The following is a 21,200-nucleotide window of genomic DNA, read 5'->3' on the forward strand; positions in this document are numbered from 1 at the left end:
AATATAATCATAGAATAATGTACCATTGGATTGGTTGGACATGGACAGATGGTGTAAAACATCAGCTGATGAAGCACAAGAAAGCATGGCTGTGTGTGCACGTGGGAATGCTGCAGCCGTCGCAGGAAAGTAGCGGCCAATGTGTATGGTGTCTTCTTAGATAGATGATCTATAGATAAACATCTATACAACCAAATATCTCCACAGTCAGCGATTCAGACAAATACCAATGACTGATAATGTGGTCATTCGTGGGTGACTTGTCTTTGCTCCTAAGGTACAGTCAGCAGTGTATAGCTCTGCACAAAAGTCAGCAGTCAACAATCAACAGTCAACAGGCAATCTAACAGTATGGATATGAAGCACAGTGATAACAGAAACAGAATCCGATCGGTCAGTGATTGATAATCAATAACAACAACAACACAATCAGCAAACTATCAAGAGACACAGTCACTCTAACAATATAGAGATGACACAAAAAAAAGATACTCCTTCTAACACTTCACACAGCAACAATGATTCATACACAAACTTAGTGCAGCAAGTTGTGTGGAGTTACAATAATAATCCCCCTCAATAACAAAACAGGTGAGACTACTGTCAGACCTAGTCAGAGCTACCGTAGCACTCTTAGCCTAATACTGAACCTGCTGCCAAGGAACTCACAATGAGTATTCAAACAGACTCAGGAATGGGCGGCCTTGGACCTCAATACCAAGTCCCCTTTTCAATAGCTAAAGCCTAACTCGCAAATGACCACTTTGGCCCAGTATAACATGCAGATGTCTGAGGTCAGTGATTCACTGTTAACACCTAAAGTCTCCCCACAAGACTATCCTAAGTCTTCAGTGGACAAAAGAGACAACACCAAACTTCTGGGTAAGAATGAGACTGAAACTTTGATACTTGAGAGAAAGTTGATAGTAAGAAACAATAACACAATTGGACCACTACAACAGAAACACCAACACAGTCATGTTCACAGAGGCTGTTAGCAACGACGATCACGACACACAGAGACAGTGATCAAAAGAGATGGTCAGCACACACAGTCACCAACACACCACACTCAAACTTGAGAGACAGAGAGAGTAAAACAGAGAAACAGATATGTTAGTTTCACAGTCACAAATCTCAGACACGTTTCCAGAGAGACAGAGAGAGAAAAACAATCTCAGAGACAATCTCAGAGAGAGACACAGACACAGACACAGAGAGATAAAATGAAACAGAGAATAAGAGAGAAACAGTCAGAAGAAACAGAAAAATAAAAGAAAACTAGTCTTGCTAGTTGTCAGACACAGTGAGCTCAAGGTATGTGCTAGATGTTCAACACAGTGGGCTCAGATATGTTGTGCTGGTTGTTGAGCACAGTGAGCTCCAACGTTGATCTGCACTTGCTAAATGTCGATTCACACTTTACTCACAATCTTATTCTGAGAGGGTAAAAGTGGCACTTGGGCATTTTTTTATTGGGCAAGAAACAGCTCCTTATATAGACAAATTGGTGGCTATACTACTAGTTTCTTGTACTTAAAGTTGTAACTTTACTGTGATAGTACCAAGTCACATGATATCTTTGAGTCAAAAAGTAAATATTCATAACTCTCGTTGGTATAATGATGAGTCAGCAAGAGCTGTGTGTAGCCCATGGGTCAGGTGACCCTTGATGACTCAGCTAGACAAAGAGTGAGAAAGTGATTACATATTGTGTACATATGTTTGTGCAATTTGTGGCTGATGAATTGATTGGTAGCATAATGACATAAGATGCGTATTTAAGGATTTGTAAGCTTTCCCACAGGGTAACCTTATGCAAACATATTTTTCATAGTCACCTAATATGTGTGATAATCTTTCTGAGTCATCCTCATGGCTAACTAAGCAAAACTCATCGCAGAATTAAATGTTCAAAAATATTCAGTCCACTCACATACAAACTTGAAAAATAAAGAAAAAGATGAAAAATATTCCCTAGCCTCAGTATGACTTCAGTTTAAAGGGAAAAATGGTTTCATAGTAAATTCTGGGGTATAGGACTCATAGAAGAGTATTAGTCATCCATGCACTGAACCAGTTTGGTGCAGGTCAGCGGGTCATGGGAAAGCTACACTTCACATAGTAAAGCAATAGGATGCTGAGGGATACTGCAAAAATAGCCTCTATGAGGCTACAAGGACTTCCAGTCCTACAGCAGTCTGGGAATAGTTTTGGAGGTCAGTGAGTGATGTGGGTCAATAGTCCAAGCATGGGAAACAATGGCCAAAGATATAATTACAAGTCTAATGCCAAAGCATCAGCCAATGTTTTCAGGTTTAGCGGGTTAGTGTTGGGCCAGGAAGGGAACATCGGGTATAGCAAGCAGTATGCAGATTATCAATAATGACGGGTATTTCAGATAGAAAGAGCAGTAATATTTTGCAATACCAAATAAGAACTACGAAATATTGGGTTTGACCACAAAGTGTTGGGAAACAGCTCCCTACTACTTGGATGATGATGATGCTATGGGGAGTCCAATATTTATGTAGATACATAGAAATCCAGAACCCTATAGGCGAAAGTAATAGCACAATATTTTGGATCCGATGTCCCATGTAATAAGACATGATGTACTGCGGACCATGAGAATACATGTAATAATGCGGTCTGAAATGTTAGGGATGTGAAAACAAGTAACTACACACCTAGTGGGGCTAGCAGAATGAGACTGGACATAGGTAGGACAAGTGCATGTGATATCCGATAGTCCAATGCAAAACCCAATGCAATGTCCAATAATGCAATGTCCGATGTCTGATGTTTTCGAGTTTGGTACATATTGAGTCAGATACAATAGGAATGATTTGGGTAATGATTAGCATGTCTACATGCATTGGAAAATAGACCTCTATGAGGCCACAGAGATATTAGTCTCTACACCATACAGAGAACAAAGAAGGCCATTATATCTACTAGTGCTTCATCATCAGATACTACCACCACACACAGAGAACCCAACAACATTACAGCAGTTTGCAAAAAGGTTGACAGTGTGTGCAATCTGAATGATTAAGGAAATTAAATTAAATAAAGTCCACTGCACCCGGCGGGCCATACTTCAACTGTACATAGTGATCAATTCATAGTATCTAATCATCATTCTTTACTCTACCCACTGTCCAGGATGCAAAGGCAACTTTCATCCATATTCAATGAGCTCTCTGAAGACACCACTGTAGAAGCAACACCCGACACAACTACACCATCCACAATTTGGAATGAGACAAGCCTTGGCCCAAATGACCAAGAATCAACACCATCGCTTGTAGCTGTTATGAAGAAATGAGGCCGTCCACCAAAGCAATCTGCAAAAAGTATTGGTGAGCATGAGGATATTTGATGTACTGCAAGGCATATATTCTTGTCAATAAAGCCACAGAAACAGCTGTTGAGACACACTCCGAACTGAAGAAATCACCTGGAATAACTTACTACCTCACAATGTTCTCTGATGCTCAGATGTGAAAGCCTCAAAAACAACGAAAATCAGTCAACACATTCATGGTCCAGTCCTCTGACATCGAGTATGATACCTTGAAAGTCCAGATCCTAGTGAAGATCTCCGAGAACTTGAAACCAAAAGTCATTGCCTTCGAAAATTACACCATTGCGTGGACTATACCCCAAACACAAGTGTCCTCAATTCCCCTCTCTTCCGCTGCTGATTACCAATTTCTTCTTGAGCTTGCTGTCAAAAAAAAGACTCCGTCAGTAAATCTCATCATTGAGACTCACTCGATGAAACATAAGGTATGTGGAATAGCATCGACTATATGCGCTGCAAAACATTGCTCTAGAAGGCTAGCAAGAAATCAAAGAAGGCAAACGAGGATACAGAGAATGACCACAAGGATGCAAGCCAGGATGGTGGTAGCGAAAACAGTGAAAGTGAGGATGATGACCAGCCAAAGAAGAAGGTGAAGTCAGGGGTAAGTTTTGTCCTTTGTTTACTAGTTCGTCGTAATGACACAAACCCATCTGCAGAAGAAGTCCAAGTCCATCATTGAGACCCCACTGAATCTGAAGATCAATGCAAAAATTTCGGCTCCTTCAGAACTGCTGGATGTGTTCAAAAGCTGGTTGTTCCTCCGAACATTGTTTTATTCACCCAGAGCACTCCAAACATTTTTCCCTTGGTCATGAACATTTCTCCGTCTGGGCTGCTGCTTGGATACCTCTTTCTCAGGTTTCATTTTCTCATTGAATTGCTCACATATTTCGTGCCTGCATTGATAAGATAAAGACAAGAAGCTTGCAGACTTAGAGACTCCCCCGAACCACCACAAATTCAACACAGCTCCAGGTCATAAAACTGCCGATATTTCACCTCTCCTACAGCATCGACTTGCTGACTGCAACCAACCAACCAACCAACAATGCTGGTCCTGTCATCAACTTCAACATACATACCTCCAGAACTATTTGCTGTTTTTCGCCCTGCTCCTGCCCAGCCTGTCATTGAACATGGAATACCACCTGCTGTACATGATCCGCAATCTCTTGTGCAATCTGGTTGGCAACATGGCCCCAACCTTACTCTCGATTCTTTCTGCATGCTGTATGGGCTTAGCGAGGAGATCAGGACGAAGCTGCATGAGAATGGTTATACTAGTGCTGACATGCTGACCTTCATCGTCGTACCAGAACTCAAGGAGATGGGCTTCAAATATGGTGAGATTGCAGTGCTGAAAGCAGCCATGAGATGGTGGTGCCAGTCACTGTTAAGACCATGCACAAAGGGTAGGACTGATTCTGAGGGGCTTGGCTTCAGCTCATGCGCTGCGCCCCTTACCTGAGTATGTGCCCTTAATTTCAGATTGGTGTCCAAAGAAAGTCTGAAGATGTCCAAAGGACGTCTGAAGGCGCAGGAAACTTCAGAAGGACTTTGCAAGTTACTTCCGGATGAGTGCGGGAAAGTTCCGGAGGAACTTCCAGAAATTACGATGAGGTTTCATCCTGATATGGATATGTATAATGGCTACTCAGGACAAGTCCTGAGTAGAAGTAAACAGAGGAAAGGCTGCAAGGACAAAGTCTGAAGCAGAATAGGTCCGGAGGACCGTGGGAAAGATCCGGATGAACTTCCGGAAACTACAGAGGATCGGATGAGTGGATGAGCAGAGTATCAGATGAGTAGAGCTCCGGCCTAGGGAGAAACTCCCTAGGCCTGAGATGGATAACAATTAAATTGGAAGACTAGAACTGATATGAGGACTTAGAGTGAAGACTAGTGTGAGGACTAATATGATATTCAGACTGAGGAACTACAGGACATATACAAGAGTTTATATACTAAGTGACTACCGGAAAGATCAGTAAGCAAAGGTCCGAGGCTATGTATGAAGCATAAGCAAAGTTTACAAACGCAAGTCAGAAATGAAGCATAGGTTAATGGATCAGTAAGTATACCGGTAGTAAGTATAACCGAGGTACCGGAAACAAGGAATACCGGATAGGCTGTGTTAACGTTATGTGCACAGGAAATGAATTAGGAAGCTTATCATATATCAGATAGGAAATGGATCTATATGTCGGATCAGATCAGATCGTATATGGTCCAGACGAGATGCATGGATATATGGGATGTGGCATTAGGGTGATGGGACAAGGATAAATGATGCAGGCTAGCTGCAGAGGTATGGAGGTCTGATGTACGGATGTGGATGTGCAGAGGTGCAGGGATCTGGATGGATAGAGGAACTGGAGACATGGATAGGACATCTGAAGGTCCGGATGAGGCATGGGAATATTATCGGATGTAGGTCTGGAATACGGGATATGACAGTCACCATGACAATTTTTCTTTTGACTCTTCGCACCATTGGAATTTTTTTCACACTGGACATTCCCTGCATGTTGCCATACTCATATTTGTACATTATGCTTGTATCATTCTCACTCATTTCATAATTTACAGTACCACTTCCAGATGTCTAAAAGTACCCAGCATGCATAATATAACCCTTCGCATCAGAAGGGGTGATCACATCCATGGCAACATACATATCAAAAATGAGTCCATCAACATCAGCAGAGAAACAGTCTTGGTGACGCCGGATGAAAGATTTGATCTTCGAAAAGGCTTCTTCAATGGGGTTATAATCGGGTGAGTAGGGAGGGAGGTACTTGAGACATACACCTACATAGCTACCATGTAAGCACAGACTCAGAAACATTGGTACAGTACAAAAATATGCATACCTGCTCCTTGAATCAGGTCTGCAATTCCTTCTCCGTGATGAATTGATGCATTATCCATAACAAGGACACTGAGCCTACCCGGATACAGGGTACACAATGGCAACTGTATAAGCAGAAATACATCAATAAAATTGTATAGATCAAGACATGACTTATGACCTCCTCTTCAAGAAAAGTTCTGTACTTCTGCATCGTAAACGAACCTTCAACAACTACTATAGCAATCATCCCATCAACTGTAAGAAGGCACAGCCCAGAGACACAATGACCACAAACAAACACCTTCTTCTTTGCAGCACATTGCCCTGTCTTTGACCTGCCATAGTGTCGAGTAGTTGTCCTTTCATCCTTCGAAGTTTCATCCATGAAGCCCAGCTCTTCAGGCTTATACTGAGCCATCCTCCTGATGAAATCAGCATGGCGGTCCTCGTTCCTTTCTCTAGCAATTTTCTTGAGCTTCTTCAAGGACATCCCAGCATGAGCAAGTTCTCGGTAGATGGTTGTATAGTGGACGGAGATAAACCTGTTATGGTTGAGTAAGTCCAGTAGTTCATTGAGGAACCAGTCAGGACAGTGGTTGATGAGCCGAATGAGGTAGTTTATGTTGTCAAAGTGAAGGGCTCATGGACGGCCAGCAGCTCCATAGTTGTGTTGGACAACATCTCCTATTTCTTGCCAAAGTTTGCGAACACACCAAAATGTACTTTCAGAGAAGCTGACACAATCAAGAATCTCTTCAAGAGACAGCATATTGTGCTCATAAAGGTTGATAGCAGCGAGTTTCACGTTATGACTGATTTTGCGGAATGGCATAGTAGCATGGCGCTGACAGGAAAATGCGTGTCTGGGACTTTTCTTTTTTTAATTTCATTATTCATTCAAATTATTGTACTGTCAACCTTTTTGCAAATAGCTGTAAATGAAAGATGAAACCAAAAACAATAGTCTGTGAGAGAAGTCTAACAATTCTTGACTACTCATGTGTGGAGAAAGTAGTCAAAACATTTCAAAGACAGTAGCGATGAGAACAGCTAGAAGAACCAAAGCCTCCAACTTAAAGATAGCTCCTGACACAACTGTAGGCCCTTTGGATGTTCCATCCCAGTATTTGGAGACACAGTCAGGACTGAACTGAGTACCCACTTTACAATTGAAGTCACATGTCATTTCTGACACATCCTGTACTGCATACCACTGTGCCCAGCAATGTGTAGAACAGAGCATATTTCACAGCTTTGTTCATAGAATATGCCATGGGAAACACTATGTGATAGGCTGCCAAAATTGGATAAAGCTCAGAATTCAGATCCAAGAGGGAAGAGGGCTGTATGTTCTCATGACATCTCAAAGTGCCTCCACCGGGTTCCAGTCTTTAATTCAAAAGGTTTTGGAGGGTATGTTTGAATAGTCATATCTTTGCCAAACCTTCAATGCAAATGATTCTTCAGTGAGAACACTCATCTTTGTCTGCTTGTTCTCATCCCACCACACATCCTGGCATCTGAACACAACTGTTCAAAAGGTTCAACCAGAAAGGTCTGACCACAGCAATTGCCAATTGTTTGACTGGAACACAATGTTGCACCAGATCCCACTGCACAGTTTTTACTGTCCGCCACTAGTAGCAAGAGGGCTTCTCACATCAGTAAATCACCATGTTCTGTGCAGAGCTGTACAGAGCTGTACAGTGTCACAGTGCCACAGCTTGATCCCTTCTGTACAGACAGGCCCATCTCTGTAAATCTCTGTACAGCTCTGTACAGAGCTCCACAGTAGTCCTCTAGTTACACAGAATACATTAGAAATCACTTTTTTTGCGACTCAAGACACATGTAAAAGTAAATGAAAACAAATGCATTGCAAAAAAACTACTATTCTAGACATCAAGTACAAACTACGGGACATCAATTGTGTCGTTGTTGTTGTGTTGTCGTCGTCATTGTGTCGTTGTCGTCATTGTGTCATTATCATTGTTGTTGTGTCATTGTTGTTGTGTCGTTGCATCGTGGTCATCGTTGTCGTCGTCGCATCGTCGTTGTCATCATTGTGTCGTCATTGTCGTCATTGTCACGTCATCATTGTCATTGTCGCATCGTTGTCGTTGTCGTTGTCATTGTTGTTGTTGTTGTTGTTGTTGTTGTTGTTGTGTTGTTGTTGTTGTTGTCATCATTGTGTCGCTGTCGTTGTCATTGTCATCGTGTTGTTGTCATCGTTGTTGTCGTGTTGTTGTCATCGGCATCGTGTTGTTGTTGCTGTTGTTGTTGCGTCGCCGTCATTGTCGTGTTGTCATCATCATCGTCATCGCATCATGAGCAAGCAAGAGTGAGAGCAAGTGAGGGCAATGAGCGAGGGAGAGCAGTGAGTGAGAGCAGCAGGTGAGAGAACGAATCTAAAGAACAAGATTAGAACAAAAAAAAAATCATTGCGCACCTCAATAAGCAAGCAAGAGATCATCCTAGAGTAGTTTGTTGAATATAAAGAACAAGATTAGAATAAAAAATCATGTGTGCCTGAAATTAAAACACGCTTCATGGAGGCGGAGAACATTGTCGACGAGTTGAACTTTCGTGCCGATGAGCGCACCGTCACCTGAATAAACATATACAAAGGTTGGACTTGGAATATTTCCAATGTTGTTGAAATGTTGATGCCTGGGAGAAGTTTGCTGGGAGTGCTGTGAGCGCTGTGGGTTACTGTGGGAACTGTCGAAAATGTTGATGTCTGTGACGAAATTTGTGGTTTACTGATGCAGTTACCAGCATATGGCTACCAAGATGGGCTGCCTTGTTCAATGTACTAGAACAAAGTGCCCAAGGAATGTGACAGCTGCACTACACACTGATAATTTGTCTTGTACTGTGCACAGCTTTGTGAAGAAATCATTAGTGATACTCAAAATAGGTTTTGAAAACTCGCTTAACACGCTTTGAAATCTTGGCTAAAAGCATTTCAGAGAGTTCGGCTGTTGAAGGTCAGCCTGGCATGGTAAGCAGAGCTTGAAATCTTCATGCCTCCTGCTTGTCATTCTGAATGACTCAGAGCGAACTTTCTCATTCATTCGCCCATAATGGATGACAACGACATAACATCTGATGGACCGCCTCACTCAAAAACACCTAGGGAATCAACTGGACCCTGGTTCACTGTTCTGTGGCACAATGATCATGGACTTACTGACATGCTAATTAATTATCTGAGTACTCACCCTGCCGATTGCAGGATTTTGTTTTATTCAGATGGAAAAAAATCCATGGCTGCTACTGGTGCTGATAGCCCCTTGGGCTCAGACAAGGGGTAAATTTACGGTGGTCTCACCAAGATCATCTTTACAGATCACCCCAAGTACAGTGCCGCATATTCATCTAATCCCAAAAAATTTCATGACACTGTTGGCAGTCACATCACCACGCAAGTCCTTTCATTTTTTTTGTTCTACTAATAAAAATACTAAATTTTATGCAGTCTCAGGAACAAATACAAGAAGTTCAAAGTGTCATTTGGCAGCACGGGCACTGGGGTGATGCCAACTGAAGGGAGTCAGGCAAAGAACCTGTTGGGTGAGTCCTCAGTCTTGATTACTTGGTTATCGGCTGATCGATTCTGTAGATGCAGCACTTTTGGAGCTGCCATGGTACAAGGATCTTGATACCATCTGGCACTCCAATCCTTCAATGGCTGCGACCACACACTTGTCAAAACTGGGTGTTGATCACACCAGCACCCTGTATTCCCTCGTTCAGTCGAACAGCGGGGCCGGTTCCTCTACATACTTTGGTGCCACTCAGCAGTCCTCCCATCCCTCCAATGTTCAGCCATCGTATCCCCCCAATGTTCAGCTATTGCATCCCCCCAATGTTCAGCCATTGCATCCCCCAAACTTATCATATCCTGCGCCCCTGCACTATGCCCCCCCTGTACCTCCTAATGTGAATATACTTGCTGGCGGCCAGTATCCACCAGCAGTGCTGCAACAACCCCCTCCTGCTCCATCCTATCCCCCTCCCGAAGTCCATCTTCCAAGCCTCTCATCAGATGACGATGACACCAAAAATAATTTTTCATTTGATAGGCACCTGGGGGATCCTGGTGAGGATGACAACATGATACTCAATAATGCTTCCCCAGTTGTGGGGAAGAAATGTCAGCTCCCCTCAATGCCATCTCCTCCTCCCAATGTTCCAGAACCATTTGAGGTACTAGCAAAAACTCCGGCATCGGCATACAACAGCCATTTGGCATTTAGGGCGCAGAAGCCCTCAAGCCATGGGAGCCGATGCAGACTGCCATTGGAGATGTCATGCAGCACGTCGACACCATCATCGACAATGCGCAACACTACCTCGTCATTGGACTTCCACATGTCCCCAACACCTACACCTGAGACCTCCCTTCCAAATAGCGCTGGCAGCTCAAAGAAAAAGAAGGCAAAGTCGGACATGTCACAGCAGGTGGCACAGGTGAGAGATGAGATTGAGAGCATGCACTCGGACACGATGTCGTGCCATGACAGCAAACACCTTCGCTTCCTCACAAAGTTCAAGGTTAAAAGCAAGCATAGTCACAACACTAAAAAGTATGAGTGGCTTCGTTCCAGCCGTAAGCACGAAGCCTCCCAAGTCACTGTCACCCATCAGTGCATGCAAGAGATGAAAGCCACTGAGATTTGCCTTTGTGAGACAGACATTCGCGTCCACCAAGCACATTCAGAAGTACTTGACAAGGAAGCAGAGACTCTGTGACTCAAGATTCAATTCCACCAAATGATGCAGGCCAGCAAGGCAGCATTAGATGGAGGAGTTGGGTGAGTTGTCTCATTGTCTCTACTTGTTGCTCATTGTCTCTGTTTGTTGTTGCTCGTTGTCTCTTACTTGTTGATGTTGCCACTATACTTACATTTGTGTTGTTATTACTATGCCCTTTGTTGTTACTGTCATTGTTATGTTTGTTTCTTTTGCTGTACAGGTGCATTGGTAGTAGTACATATCTAATCAAGCACTATTGTTGTCATCCTTCCCTATGGTGTGCATTTGAGTGAGGACTGTCAAAGAGTGCATCCATCAGCCTTGCTCTAGCAGCTTGTCCTGGAGTGCCCTCATAAGTCCTGTCCCCAACAACTTCTTCACCATCTGGATACTCAACCTCTTTGTCAATGCAATCTTCCCCCTCTTCACAAGCCCACTTTAGAGAGCTCTCATATGTCCCATCCCTCTTGCAATGCTCGATTTCAAAGTGAATGATCATGTTGTGTAGGATAATGCAGCACTTAATCCACTGCACAGTGAACTCAAGGTCTTTCTCAGCCTGAATTCTGAACCAGAGCTTTCGAAGGGACTGGAACCATCCCTTCAAAACAGCGAATGTGTGTTCAACACAAACATGGATCTAAAAAAATTCAATTTACTGAAATATAAAGCTCAAAAAAAAATACCTTAGAGAGGTGATAATTAAATGTCTTCTGGTCCTTAGTCAACCGCCCATTGCAAGGCTTCTTGAAAGGGGCAATGCACCATGGCTCCAATGGATATGCACTGTCAGCCCACACCCAATGACCATCAGGTAGAAGGTCAGCATGCTCTTCATAGAGACGGGTAGATCGAAAAGCAAATGCATCATGGACACTCCCAGGATGACCCAGAGAATAATCCACAATGAGAAGGTCATGGGGCAAAATGACTGCCTAGAATTAAATCAATTTTTGCACATGAAGATTTAAAAAAAAAAATACCTGACAGCCAAGGGAATATTTGGATTTCCTATCATAAGATGTCTCACCGAAGTAACCAGGTTTGGTGAAAAGATTCATAGTTGAGCCATCAATTGCTAGAAAGCCACCCTTCCACTCTGGGCAGGTACATGACTCAGCAAATTTGCGAGCCAGGTCAGCATCCTCGGAATTATCCACTGGGAAGCAGATAAACTGATCGTGAGCATCAAGCACCACAATCATCACACGATTAGTGCAATTAACCACATATCCAACACTCATGCCTGCCCATTGAGCAACATCTTCAAGAGTAATAGCATTTCCATAGTGGCCAGCTCGATTCAAAAAAATGGCAAGTTGAATGGAGACAGGGAGCTAAGGATTGTTGGACTGATTTTGGAAGATGGGATGATCAGAGATAAAATCGAGGATGTCATTGAAGATCTCAGGGAATGCGGAGTTTCTGCTGAGACAAGTGAGGGCAGTGTTCTTCGTGATGAACCAACATGTGAAGCTGAGGTGCTCATGGGGGAGGCTCATTGGGCTTATGGAGTACATGAGCCCTCTTAACCTCATCATGAAGAGCATTAATGGTGTCATGGAGGTGGTTGTAAGGCAAAGCGATGTCATCAGAAGAGATAGAACCATCACTGGAAGAATCTGAAGTCCCTGTCATAGGAGAGAGGGGGGAGGGGGGGAAGGTGAACTAAAAGATAGATTGATTGAATTATCATCCGAAGTAGTGGAAAGTGAGTCCTTGGAGTCAGAATCACTCTCAAAGTCAGACCAATCATCCAGGATATCCTGGTACTGTAGCTTGTCCAGGGAAAGTTCAGCCTGATCTACAATAGCCAGGAGTTCTTTACGGGTGGACAGTTGAGGCATGGTCACAATTGGGGAGTCAAGGGAATCAAAACTCCTATCCATTTGTGTATATGTGACGTAGTTTGTGGTGGAGTTTGAAATTTTGGAAAGTTCCAAAGTTTCGTCTCACAGTGAGCACACTGATGACATCAAATTTTCAGGTGTCATCAACCCAAGGTAAGTATTTTTTTTGCCTCCTGTAAGTTCCAGCTAACATATTCACCCTTATCTTACAGGAAATCTATTCTAGTGCCGGTCCCACACATGACCAACAGCGGCTCATTTTTACCACCAAGCTGCTGGTTCCTCACTACCCCCTACACCTTCTACACTCCCCTTCTTGAGGGATCAACTCTGTGCTCATTCCAATCCAGCTGGCTCAAGGCATGCTTAGGTTTACGTGACCCCTTATGCCTGATGCAGTCTTTCAACCACCCCAACCTGTACTATGCCGCAGTATAGCCTAAACCGTCCATGAAAAGAAGGTGGTTCAAGCCATTGCTGGTTTCATCAAGTCATAGCATGCTACCCATACTGGCATTGTGCACGGCTTCTCAAAGTCGGAGTGTGAGGAACTTGCTGAGCAACTGCGAAATGACTATGGCTTATCTGCCAAACATTACTGCACCAGTATGGGCCCACAAGAGCACAGCACCACTCAAGATTTGTTATCCACTCAACTTGAGGCTCGAGGCACAAGGTGCGGCAGCATCCTGGAAAGCAGCTCAAAGGTAGCTGTACTCTCCACAACTATAATGTCGTCTTTCACTTTACCTTACGTCTCTGCAGATTCATGCAGGTCTTTTTCATGTGTCCTCCTCCCCTCAGCACTTATTTAGTCCCTCCAGCATTCACTACCTACAGCTGATTTCATTCTCATGCAGACTCCCTTTTTTATGAATGTTAACATTCGAAATACGATGTATATCTACTATGGGTTGCTTTTTTTTTACTTGATGTATGACTTCCCCCTATGAACATACACTTTGAAAAATCACAAGTGTTTGAATCTCCGACTTTGTGCTGATGTGCGCCAAGCATGTTTTGAGCGAGTTGAAACCAACTTCAACCAAGAGTTCAAAGCATGTTAAGTGAGTTTTCAAAACCTTTCAAAACCTATTTTGAGTATCACTATTGCTAGAAAAAAAGATGGAAGAATAGTGACTCGTGGAGAAATAACCTTATGTGTTTAAGTCTAAATTAGAGCCTAATTTCCGGATGTAATATTAAAAAGACAGTGCTCGCTGCAAGGTTCGAACTTGCGACCTCAGGATTACCGAGTCTACGCTCGTCATACGACATGTATGAGACCTGCGCTCTAACCAACTGAGCCAAGCGAGCTCACGACTAAAATTAGAATTTGATTATATAATCGAGTGCTCTTGAGAAAGTTGTTGTGCTGTGCTTTGACGCTGTTAAAGCTTGACAAGACTTTACAACTTAGTCTTGATCGTGATTGCACATAACCACCGTCAAGAACACGTTGCTTTGACGAGTCTGTCCTCGCGGCTATTCATTGAGCTCAGCCTCGAGCTGGCTCCGTGCCACAAGTCTTTCAAAATATCTCCCTTCCATTCTTAGCGTTTGCTCGGATGACCAGTCGGAAGAGACAGGCCACAGATTCTCTACTCCCAGTGCGTTCTGCTAAATACCAACGCACAGAAGAGAACCAGGGCATTTGGAATCGTTGGCGTCAACTCGGAACTGACGCATTCACACTTGGCTACGAAACGGTCCGCCTCGGATACCTGTCCCTCATGAACTGTGAGATTAGTTCTATTGCCAGACAGATCGTTCACTAACAACGTGCTCAAAGCCTCTCAAAACCCAGGTAGATCTCAAATCACGTCACAACAGTCGGAAAAACCTAATCAAACTGGCTTTTTACCCTCGCAAGCTACCCACCTGGGTTTGCCACCTCGTCTGTCTATACCAAAAGAGTTCCACAAACCCAAAGATTCACAACCAGTAGCAGGTCTCTCGCGGCTTTCATCTTCTTTACTATCGTGTTCAGAATCCTCGAATGCACTCAATGGAAACGGGAACTCACCTCCATCAACCCTCACCGGACACACCTCCGTCACCCCGGTTCCCTCGACATCGAAGGAACACATTCAACATAGCCAGTCGTATGACTTCATAGGAAATTCCGCGCACAGACGAGGTGTGGTGGGCTGGATTCGCCCTCGGCAGAGTCGAGATCATATATACGCTCGTGTTGTGAGTGTTTGAGCAATGCTAACCGGTTCCTATATCTCACTATCCACCGACACCGTAGCACAGAGCCAAAGTACAAGAAGATAGGAAAAAGGACCGCGAAGAGCTGGTGCAAGAACTCTTCCATTACAAACGTTCTACCGGTCAGCACGCTAGTACTTTTCTTGATGCTCTATCTCTCACTCTGATTAGGATATACCTCAGATTTTGACTCTTTTAAATGTGCGTCCATTCTGTCTTGTTCATGTCTACATCTAATTTTCATGAATTTCAGCTTTGATTAATTACCAAGCTCGACTTGAAATTCTTGAACGACATGCACTTTCGCGTGCGTGATTCTTATTACTCCAGTTTAGCACACTTACGACGTCGTGCGTAGCTTCACCATCACTGACAGATCTGCGCGCAAAGCAGTCATTACCTGGGCACTCCCGTAGGCACTCGTTCTCAGATGTGAGCGTGTGCATACTTTGTTTGCTGCTGTGCTAAATTGTGCCAGGATGTTGATCCCGACTTCTTGGAACGTGCACTTAGAAAGGCCAAAAAGTCATTTGAGCTGTATGAGGGTATATCTTGCATATCTTCCTCGCTGAATCGATTTTCTATAGTCCGCCACCCAAACCATTTTCTCCCTCGCATGATCGCCTCCGTTTATCGGCACGTCACAGAGATGAGGCTATTGAGAAACGTCTGCGGCCAAGGCTACCCAAGGCTCTCCCTCCTGACGCTGACACCCAAGTCAACGCGCTCCTGTGCAAGAAAGGAGTAATTTCCAAGGTTGCTCGAGAATCTGTTAATGATCGAGATATGTCTCGGTTACTGCCCAGTCAGTGGTTGAACGACGAAATTATGAACTTTTATGGTGCGATGATCTTGACGCGCTCGGAGTCCAACCGCGACCCTACCGCAAAGAGAAAGGTGCTGGATGTCCACTATTTTAGCACCTTCTTTTGGCCAAAGCTGAAAAATGAGGGGTATGAGCAGGGTCGGCTAGCGAAATGGACAAAGAAGGTCCGTTACTGCCCAGTGAAATTGAAGATGATTTCTCATTCCACATACAGATTGATATCTTTTCAAAAGACATCATCCTTATTCCTATCAACCACAACAATTCTCACTGGACCGGGGCTGCCATAAACTTCCGTCAGAAGCGGATAGAGTCATATGACAGCATGAATCTTGACCGACATCAAGTCTTCAAGGTACGTTAACTTGCCTTGGCGTGCCCAGGAAGGCCCTTATACTGTCCCTCAAGGCCTTGCGAAGTTATCTGGACTCGGAACACAGAAACAAGCGAAAGAAACCTTTTGACTTCACTAGGTGGCAGAATCACAATCCTGAGGACACACCACAACAGGAGAATGGTTATGACTGTGGCGTGTTCACATGCCAGTTCTTGGAATCCTTGTCCAGAGGGGAGGAAGGATTCCGTTTCTCGCAGCGGGACATGACCTACTTGCGGCGGCGGATGATTTGGGAAATTGGCCATGCCAAGTTCCTGGATGGCCCATGACAATGGGCTTCTACGCATTACTCTCTTTATATGATTTTATGATACTCTGTATTAGCATTCACTGCGGATACGGAAATGGGGTGATTTGGATGACAAGAGAGGCACACCGAGCAAGCTGTTGATCCAGATATATTGATAAATGTCCGTAGTGGGTGATTGTCACCGCCGAAACCACCATACAACGATGAAGAACCAGAATACAAGCACGAGAAATAGAATGTACCATAACCATCGACAACCCTGCCGCTGTGCCATGTTGTTCATACGACGGAATGTGCCAGCTAGGATGCCCGAGGTCTCCGCAAATGCGTCATTCTGCAGCGTCCACGATAAGTTGGGAGCCGCTGATGAGTAGAACAACAGCATGCACGTACCATCTGACTGAGTTGTACAGTCGATTCTCGGACCTCGTTTCCAATGCCAACGGTGATCTTCGTATGAAAACGATGAGTTTGATGGGCGGGCGAGACGGGAAGCACCACTTACATCCTTGAGCAGCTTCACCTTGGCTGCCAGGCCTTCCAACGCCTCGTCATTCTGACCTTCCAAGTCATCCACGTAGCGGTGGCCAGAAGGCCCTGGGTTTGGGCTGCTATACGGTGAGGAGCGTCCCGAAGCTGGAGGTGTCACACCCAGGAGAACTGAACGGTCTCGTAGCGCTGCACTTGTTGCTCTGTATCTGAAGCATTAATCAATGAACAGTGCAAAGGAAGTCCTGGGAATGCCTCACCTTTGGGACATATAGTGGTGTGTATAAGACCAGCTCCACGCTTCCCGACCAACGGGTGAATTCGAAAGAGAATAACAATATTACTAAAAGCCCTTCGACTCAACACAGCCGAGGCTGAAGACGGCGATGTGTATACGGGTCCAATTGACAAAAGTGAAGTACACCATCTTCCACGTCACACGTTCTACCCAAGTTCGTTTAGCTTGTGATACTATGTACTAGTAAATCTTGTAATACCATCGATACATGAAAATATCCACAAAGCATAGGTAACTCCAAAGGAGGGTAAAAAAACGGATACCAGAAGAAACACAAGGCCTCCAGATCCAGATCGGAGAGCGATGCATGCTACTGGCATGCGTGCAGATATATTCGTAATATTTATACCTATAAATCAAGAAACTAAAGAACGCGAAACATGGCAATGCGAAGATGACACGTCAATGCAAATGTGGTCTTGGTTGGGGCAAGGTTAGGGTGGTATGTCAAACCGAATGAGTGGCAAATAGCGCTATAGAATACAAGCAAGTCCGTGGCTGTTACGTCCGTGCGCTTTTATTCGATACTCATCCGGTTTGGGTTCGCGCTCATTGGTCCTCGGTTCAAGTGTTGAGAGCTACGTCCTTGTGTGTGCGTTTTACTTCTTGCAACTGTCACACAGCGCATCAGTCAAAGAAACCATGAAAGGAAAAGAAATCACTGACTTGATGCCTTCAGTCCTCGACCGAAATTACGCATCACTAAGACGGAAAAGATGATCGTGATGACGAGAAGGACGATTGCGATTGCAGCTACCATTGTCGTGAGCTGCCAGTAAAATTTATATATCAAAGGACTTACAGAACGTGGAGAGTGATTTCCAGCACGAGGCATATTGTGTGGTCCTGTACTGAAGGACCCGGAAAAGCTGAAACGTCATGAGCAAACGAGCTCTGCGCAGCAAGTTTGTCAAGAGAACTCACTTTGTATGTGAAATAGACCAGAGCGCCTATGCTTCCAAACATAAAAGTTCCCATCATCCACTTATTCTCGTGACGCACAGCAAGGTGGCCTTCGATGAGGAGGAGAATCGATAATGGGAGAGCAGCCCAGGTGACGTAGTACTCCCAGTCGTTCTTCTGGAGGACCAACCATATGAACTGTACGGAGAAGCCGACCCAAAAGAAAATGTCGAACTTGACAAGACATTCGAAGATCTGATATGTGGCATACATTTTCTTGATGCGGCGGTCGGCACCCAAAAACTTGTAAACCTTCCAGCCGAACTCGTTATAAATTTTCCAGCCAAGACCGATGTATGCTATCTCCGCAGTGGATATGACGGCAGGTATGATATCAGTGAGAACAGTCACTGGTACATGTACAAAGCCGGTGGAATTGGTTGACGAGTTCTTGATTTCGCTGATTTCAATAACGGCGTATAACAGGAAAAGAAGGTTGAATATGCTGTAAACCAAGTGTCAGGAATATGCTATGGTAGGGGAAAAGTTAGGTATGTGCTTACATGAGAGACAAAAATTGCAGGGTATTGCGCGCATACACTGCATCGACCGCCATGACAAGTTGGAAGACACTAAAATGTAAAATATCGTCAAATTAAGACGTCGAAAGATGTTCGAACACGTACTGGGCAAGTGCAAATACGCTGAGATACACTGCCAGTTCTCCCGAACTATCCTGCAATCGAACAAACAAGTCACTCTCGATGGCCAGATCCACTGCGGTCTCGACCACCACAGTTAGGACAAATAGTCGACATGCCCAGGAGTCGGGAAGAATCTAGATAAATTTCAGTAAAAACAACTGGTATCTGTGAGACAGTAGTGCTGACTTTTGCCCAACAACTCCTGGTGTCGATCGGCTTCTCCTGCTTCGGTGTTGGAGGGTAGTCATGATTCGAAGGGTCTAGTTCAGCATCATCTTCTACAACTTTATCAACCGGATATGATACTTTCTGGTCCATAGAGAAAGAGCGGTCTGGTGAATCAGAATCGTCCAACGGGTCAGTCGATACAGCAAAAGTCTGATGCCGTGAAGTTCTTGAATACGGCTCCGCATATTGGTCAATGAGATCGCTGACGTCGTCGTTATACGAGGACTTGAAGTAGTCTGAAGAGGATGAATCGGGATGTTGTGTGGATAGATAGTCTGTTGAGTGATCCCCGTAGGTTGTGAACGGGCGTGACATTGGTGGGAGATGAAAAGAGAGTTAGTCTAAGAAAAATGTGAATGTTTCGGATCGTCCTGCGAGTGTAATGGTAGAAAAGAGTGTGAGATCACAGCTTGGGTGCGATGGCAGTACTTGTCACAACTAATTGTAAGATAGCCACCACCAACGGTCACCACAGCTTTTGTGTTTGCCGCACTGTTCTAACCGTGAGAATAATTTGCCTCAAGCGCCCGACTGAGGTCTATAATTAAAAGTGTGACCACAGCGGACGCGATGATAATAAGCTCGAACAATCAGTAAAGTATCTGATCGGAGTAACAATGGGATACCATGGCATGGCATGCCGGAATCATGAAACTCGCAGCAATATTAATTAACTTCTCCGGACTACAAAGATATGATAGACCTAGATGATCGTTCGTTGTATTGAGGGTAGGGATTCCACAAACAGATGTTCACCCATACTTGTTTGAAACACCGCCATTGGCAAGACTCGCGTGTCTCGAACATGTGCAGAGGTGGAGCCCTCCTTAAATAAAGCAAATGTGACGCGCTCCTGGATTGACAGATACGTTTGAGTAACAGTATTCCTCGAACCTTGAAAGGGGTCGCCTATCATGCTCCGTGTCGGCAAAATAGTGTGGTAACCTGCCAGTGGTTCACCCCAAGAAACTCGTCCGGGAAAGATCCTGATAACATGCAAAAGTTACATACTCTTTTGGACGGGCCAGTGGGAGCGCCGAACGAATGTAATTCACGAACGCCTATGCATACATATTTGTGCAAAGTATAGGTTTTCAACGAACTAACCAGCTCAAGTTATTTCTGATAAAGAAGTTATATAAAGTGTGCCAGTGGACGCTGACTCACGAGTTTCCATTCTTCAGTAGCGGTCAATTAAGTGGATCAGTCGGTGTCCCGCGTGCTCATTGTAGATCCGCCGACCTCAGCTTCAAGTGAGCTAACCTAAGCCAAAAACTAGCAAATTGAATATGGGCAAGGCGACCAAATATGTCATGACTCGCTAGTGCGAGGCAGACTTTTTTTTATCGAGGATGCTGGGAAGCGGTCGGTTAGAACTATCTATATGGTAAGTGAGATTCATACATAATATGCAGCCAACTTGAAGTAACTCAGTATGAGAACCGCCGAGTGAAGGACCAAGTAGTTTGCCTTTTTAGGATTCCCTTCTTTGACTTCAGCGCTCACAACGCTGAAGACTCAATATCCGAGAACTCCAACTGGTAAGTTCTTGTATCTAAAATACTAAAATCGCTCTACGTGGTAGCATAATTGCTTACTGAAGGTGACCACTGCTTCTAGATGACGATACGTACGACCTTGTACGGTGGTCTGACCTCCAAATTGTACCGTAAACCAGTACTCCTGCTCGGAACCACAGGCCCCAAACAGTTTCTTGATACGTTCTTAATAGGAATATCCTCTGCCAGTTATGGTTAACTTGCGCGCCTCTTTTTCGGCCGGCGACATGTCAGAGTCTCAGCTGCACATATCACGGGTACGTACTAGTTGTCCACACATGAATCTACATCATATGGATAGATAGAGGCATGCAAGCAGGGAATTTCAGGGAAAACTGTCTGCTCGAATCGAGCTTCACGGCCCGATTGCGGCTCCACATACATTCCAGAGGGTTCATACGCTCATATCTCTCTCTCACACGTAGAATCTCAGCACCACTTGGCGGGGCTTGAATGTCCCTATGTCTACCTCAAAGCTACTATAAAATTGCTCT

At 44.4% G+C, this 21,200-nt stretch overlaps 6 protein-coding genes and 1 non-coding gene across 7 annotated transcripts; 4 read left to right on the top strand and 3 right to left on the bottom strand.

Annotated features, from left to right (window-relative positions):
• Nucleotides 1-3,546: 3,546 nt before the first annotated feature.
• F5891DRAFT_1179916 (uncharacterized protein) lies at nucleotides 3,547-4,188 on the top strand (the record flags this gene model as incomplete). The annotated part of the gene is made up of 3 exons (XM_041365845.1): nucleotides 3,547-3,795; nucleotides 3,843-3,974; nucleotides 4,030-4,188. The coding sequence occupies 3 exons, from the start codon at nucleotides 3,547-3,549 to the stop codon at nucleotides 4,186-4,188; spliced, it is 540 nt and encodes a 179-aa protein (XP_041233973.1).
• Nucleotides 4,189-4,421: 233 nt separating this feature from the next.
• On the top strand, nucleotides 4,422-4,841 carry F5891DRAFT_1179917 (uncharacterized protein; the record flags this gene model as incomplete). Its single annotated transcript, XM_041365846.1, has 1 exon — nucleotides 4,422-4,841. One exon carries the CDS (start codon nucleotides 4,422-4,424, stop codon nucleotides 4,839-4,841), a length of 420 nt encoding a protein of 139 aa, XP_041233974.1.
• A 4,655-nt stretch (nucleotides 4,842-9,496) lies between these two features.
• F5891DRAFT_1179919 (uncharacterized protein) lies at nucleotides 9,497-10,985 on the top strand (the record flags this gene model as incomplete). Its single annotated transcript, XM_041365847.1, has 3 exons — nucleotides 9,497-9,540; nucleotides 9,709-9,803; nucleotides 9,853-10,985. 3 exons carry the CDS (start codon nucleotides 9,497-9,499, stop codon nucleotides 10,983-10,985), a joined length of 1,272 nt encoding a protein of 423 aa, XP_041233975.1.
• A 3,067-nt stretch (nucleotides 10,986-14,052) lies between these two features.
• F5891DRAFT_t4 lies at nucleotides 14,053-14,155 on the bottom strand. The gene has a single exon. It is a non-coding gene; the product is annotated as a tRNA-Met (tRNA).
• A 251-nt stretch (nucleotides 14,156-14,406) lies between these two features.
• Nucleotides 14,407-16,544, top strand: F5891DRAFT_1179922 (cysteine proteinase; the record flags this gene model as incomplete). The annotated part of the gene is made up of 10 exons (XM_041365848.1): nucleotides 14,407-14,578; nucleotides 14,631-15,034; nucleotides 15,093-15,174; nucleotides 15,224-15,253; nucleotides 15,306-15,359; nucleotides 15,411-15,484; nucleotides 15,531-15,589; nucleotides 15,640-16,042; nucleotides 16,093-16,233; nucleotides 16,287-16,544. 10 exons carry the CDS (start codon nucleotides 14,407-14,409, stop codon nucleotides 16,542-16,544), a joined length of 1,677 nt encoding a protein of 558 aa, XP_041233976.1.
• On the bottom strand, nucleotides 16,212-17,420 carry F5891DRAFT_992850 (uncharacterized protein). Its single transcript, XM_041378216.1, has 4 exons — nucleotides 17,275-17,420; nucleotides 17,031-17,223; nucleotides 16,919-16,975; nucleotides 16,212-16,859 (listed from the first exon to the last, which is right to left on the bottom strand). Exons 1-4 carry the CDS (start codon nucleotides 17,283-17,285, stop codon nucleotides 16,704-16,706), a joined length of 417 nt encoding a protein of 138 aa, XP_041233977.1. The 5' UTR covers nucleotides 17,286-17,420; the 3' UTR covers nucleotides 16,212-16,703.
• On the bottom strand, nucleotides 17,421-19,672 carry F5891DRAFT_992851 (uncharacterized protein). Its single transcript, XM_041378217.1, has 7 exons — nucleotides 19,106-19,672; nucleotides 18,902-19,053; nucleotides 18,779-18,847; nucleotides 18,237-18,720; nucleotides 18,115-18,181; nucleotides 17,979-18,065; nucleotides 17,421-17,924 (listed from the first exon to the last, which is right to left on the bottom strand). Exons 1-7 carry the CDS (start codon nucleotides 19,460-19,462, stop codon nucleotides 17,830-17,832), a joined length of 1,311 nt encoding a protein of 436 aa, XP_041233978.1. The 5' UTR covers nucleotides 19,463-19,672; the 3' UTR covers nucleotides 17,421-17,829.
• Between the last annotated feature and the right edge of the window lie 1,528 nt (nucleotides 19,673-21,200).

This window comes from Suillus fuscotomentosus (assembly GCF_016647785.1).
Source record: "Suillus fuscotomentosus strain FC203 chromosome Unknown F5891scaffold_1, whole genome shotgun sequence".
NCBI classification, from domain to species: domain Eukaryota; kingdom Fungi; phylum Basidiomycota; class Agaricomycetes; order Boletales; family Suillaceae; genus Suillus; species Suillus fuscotomentosus.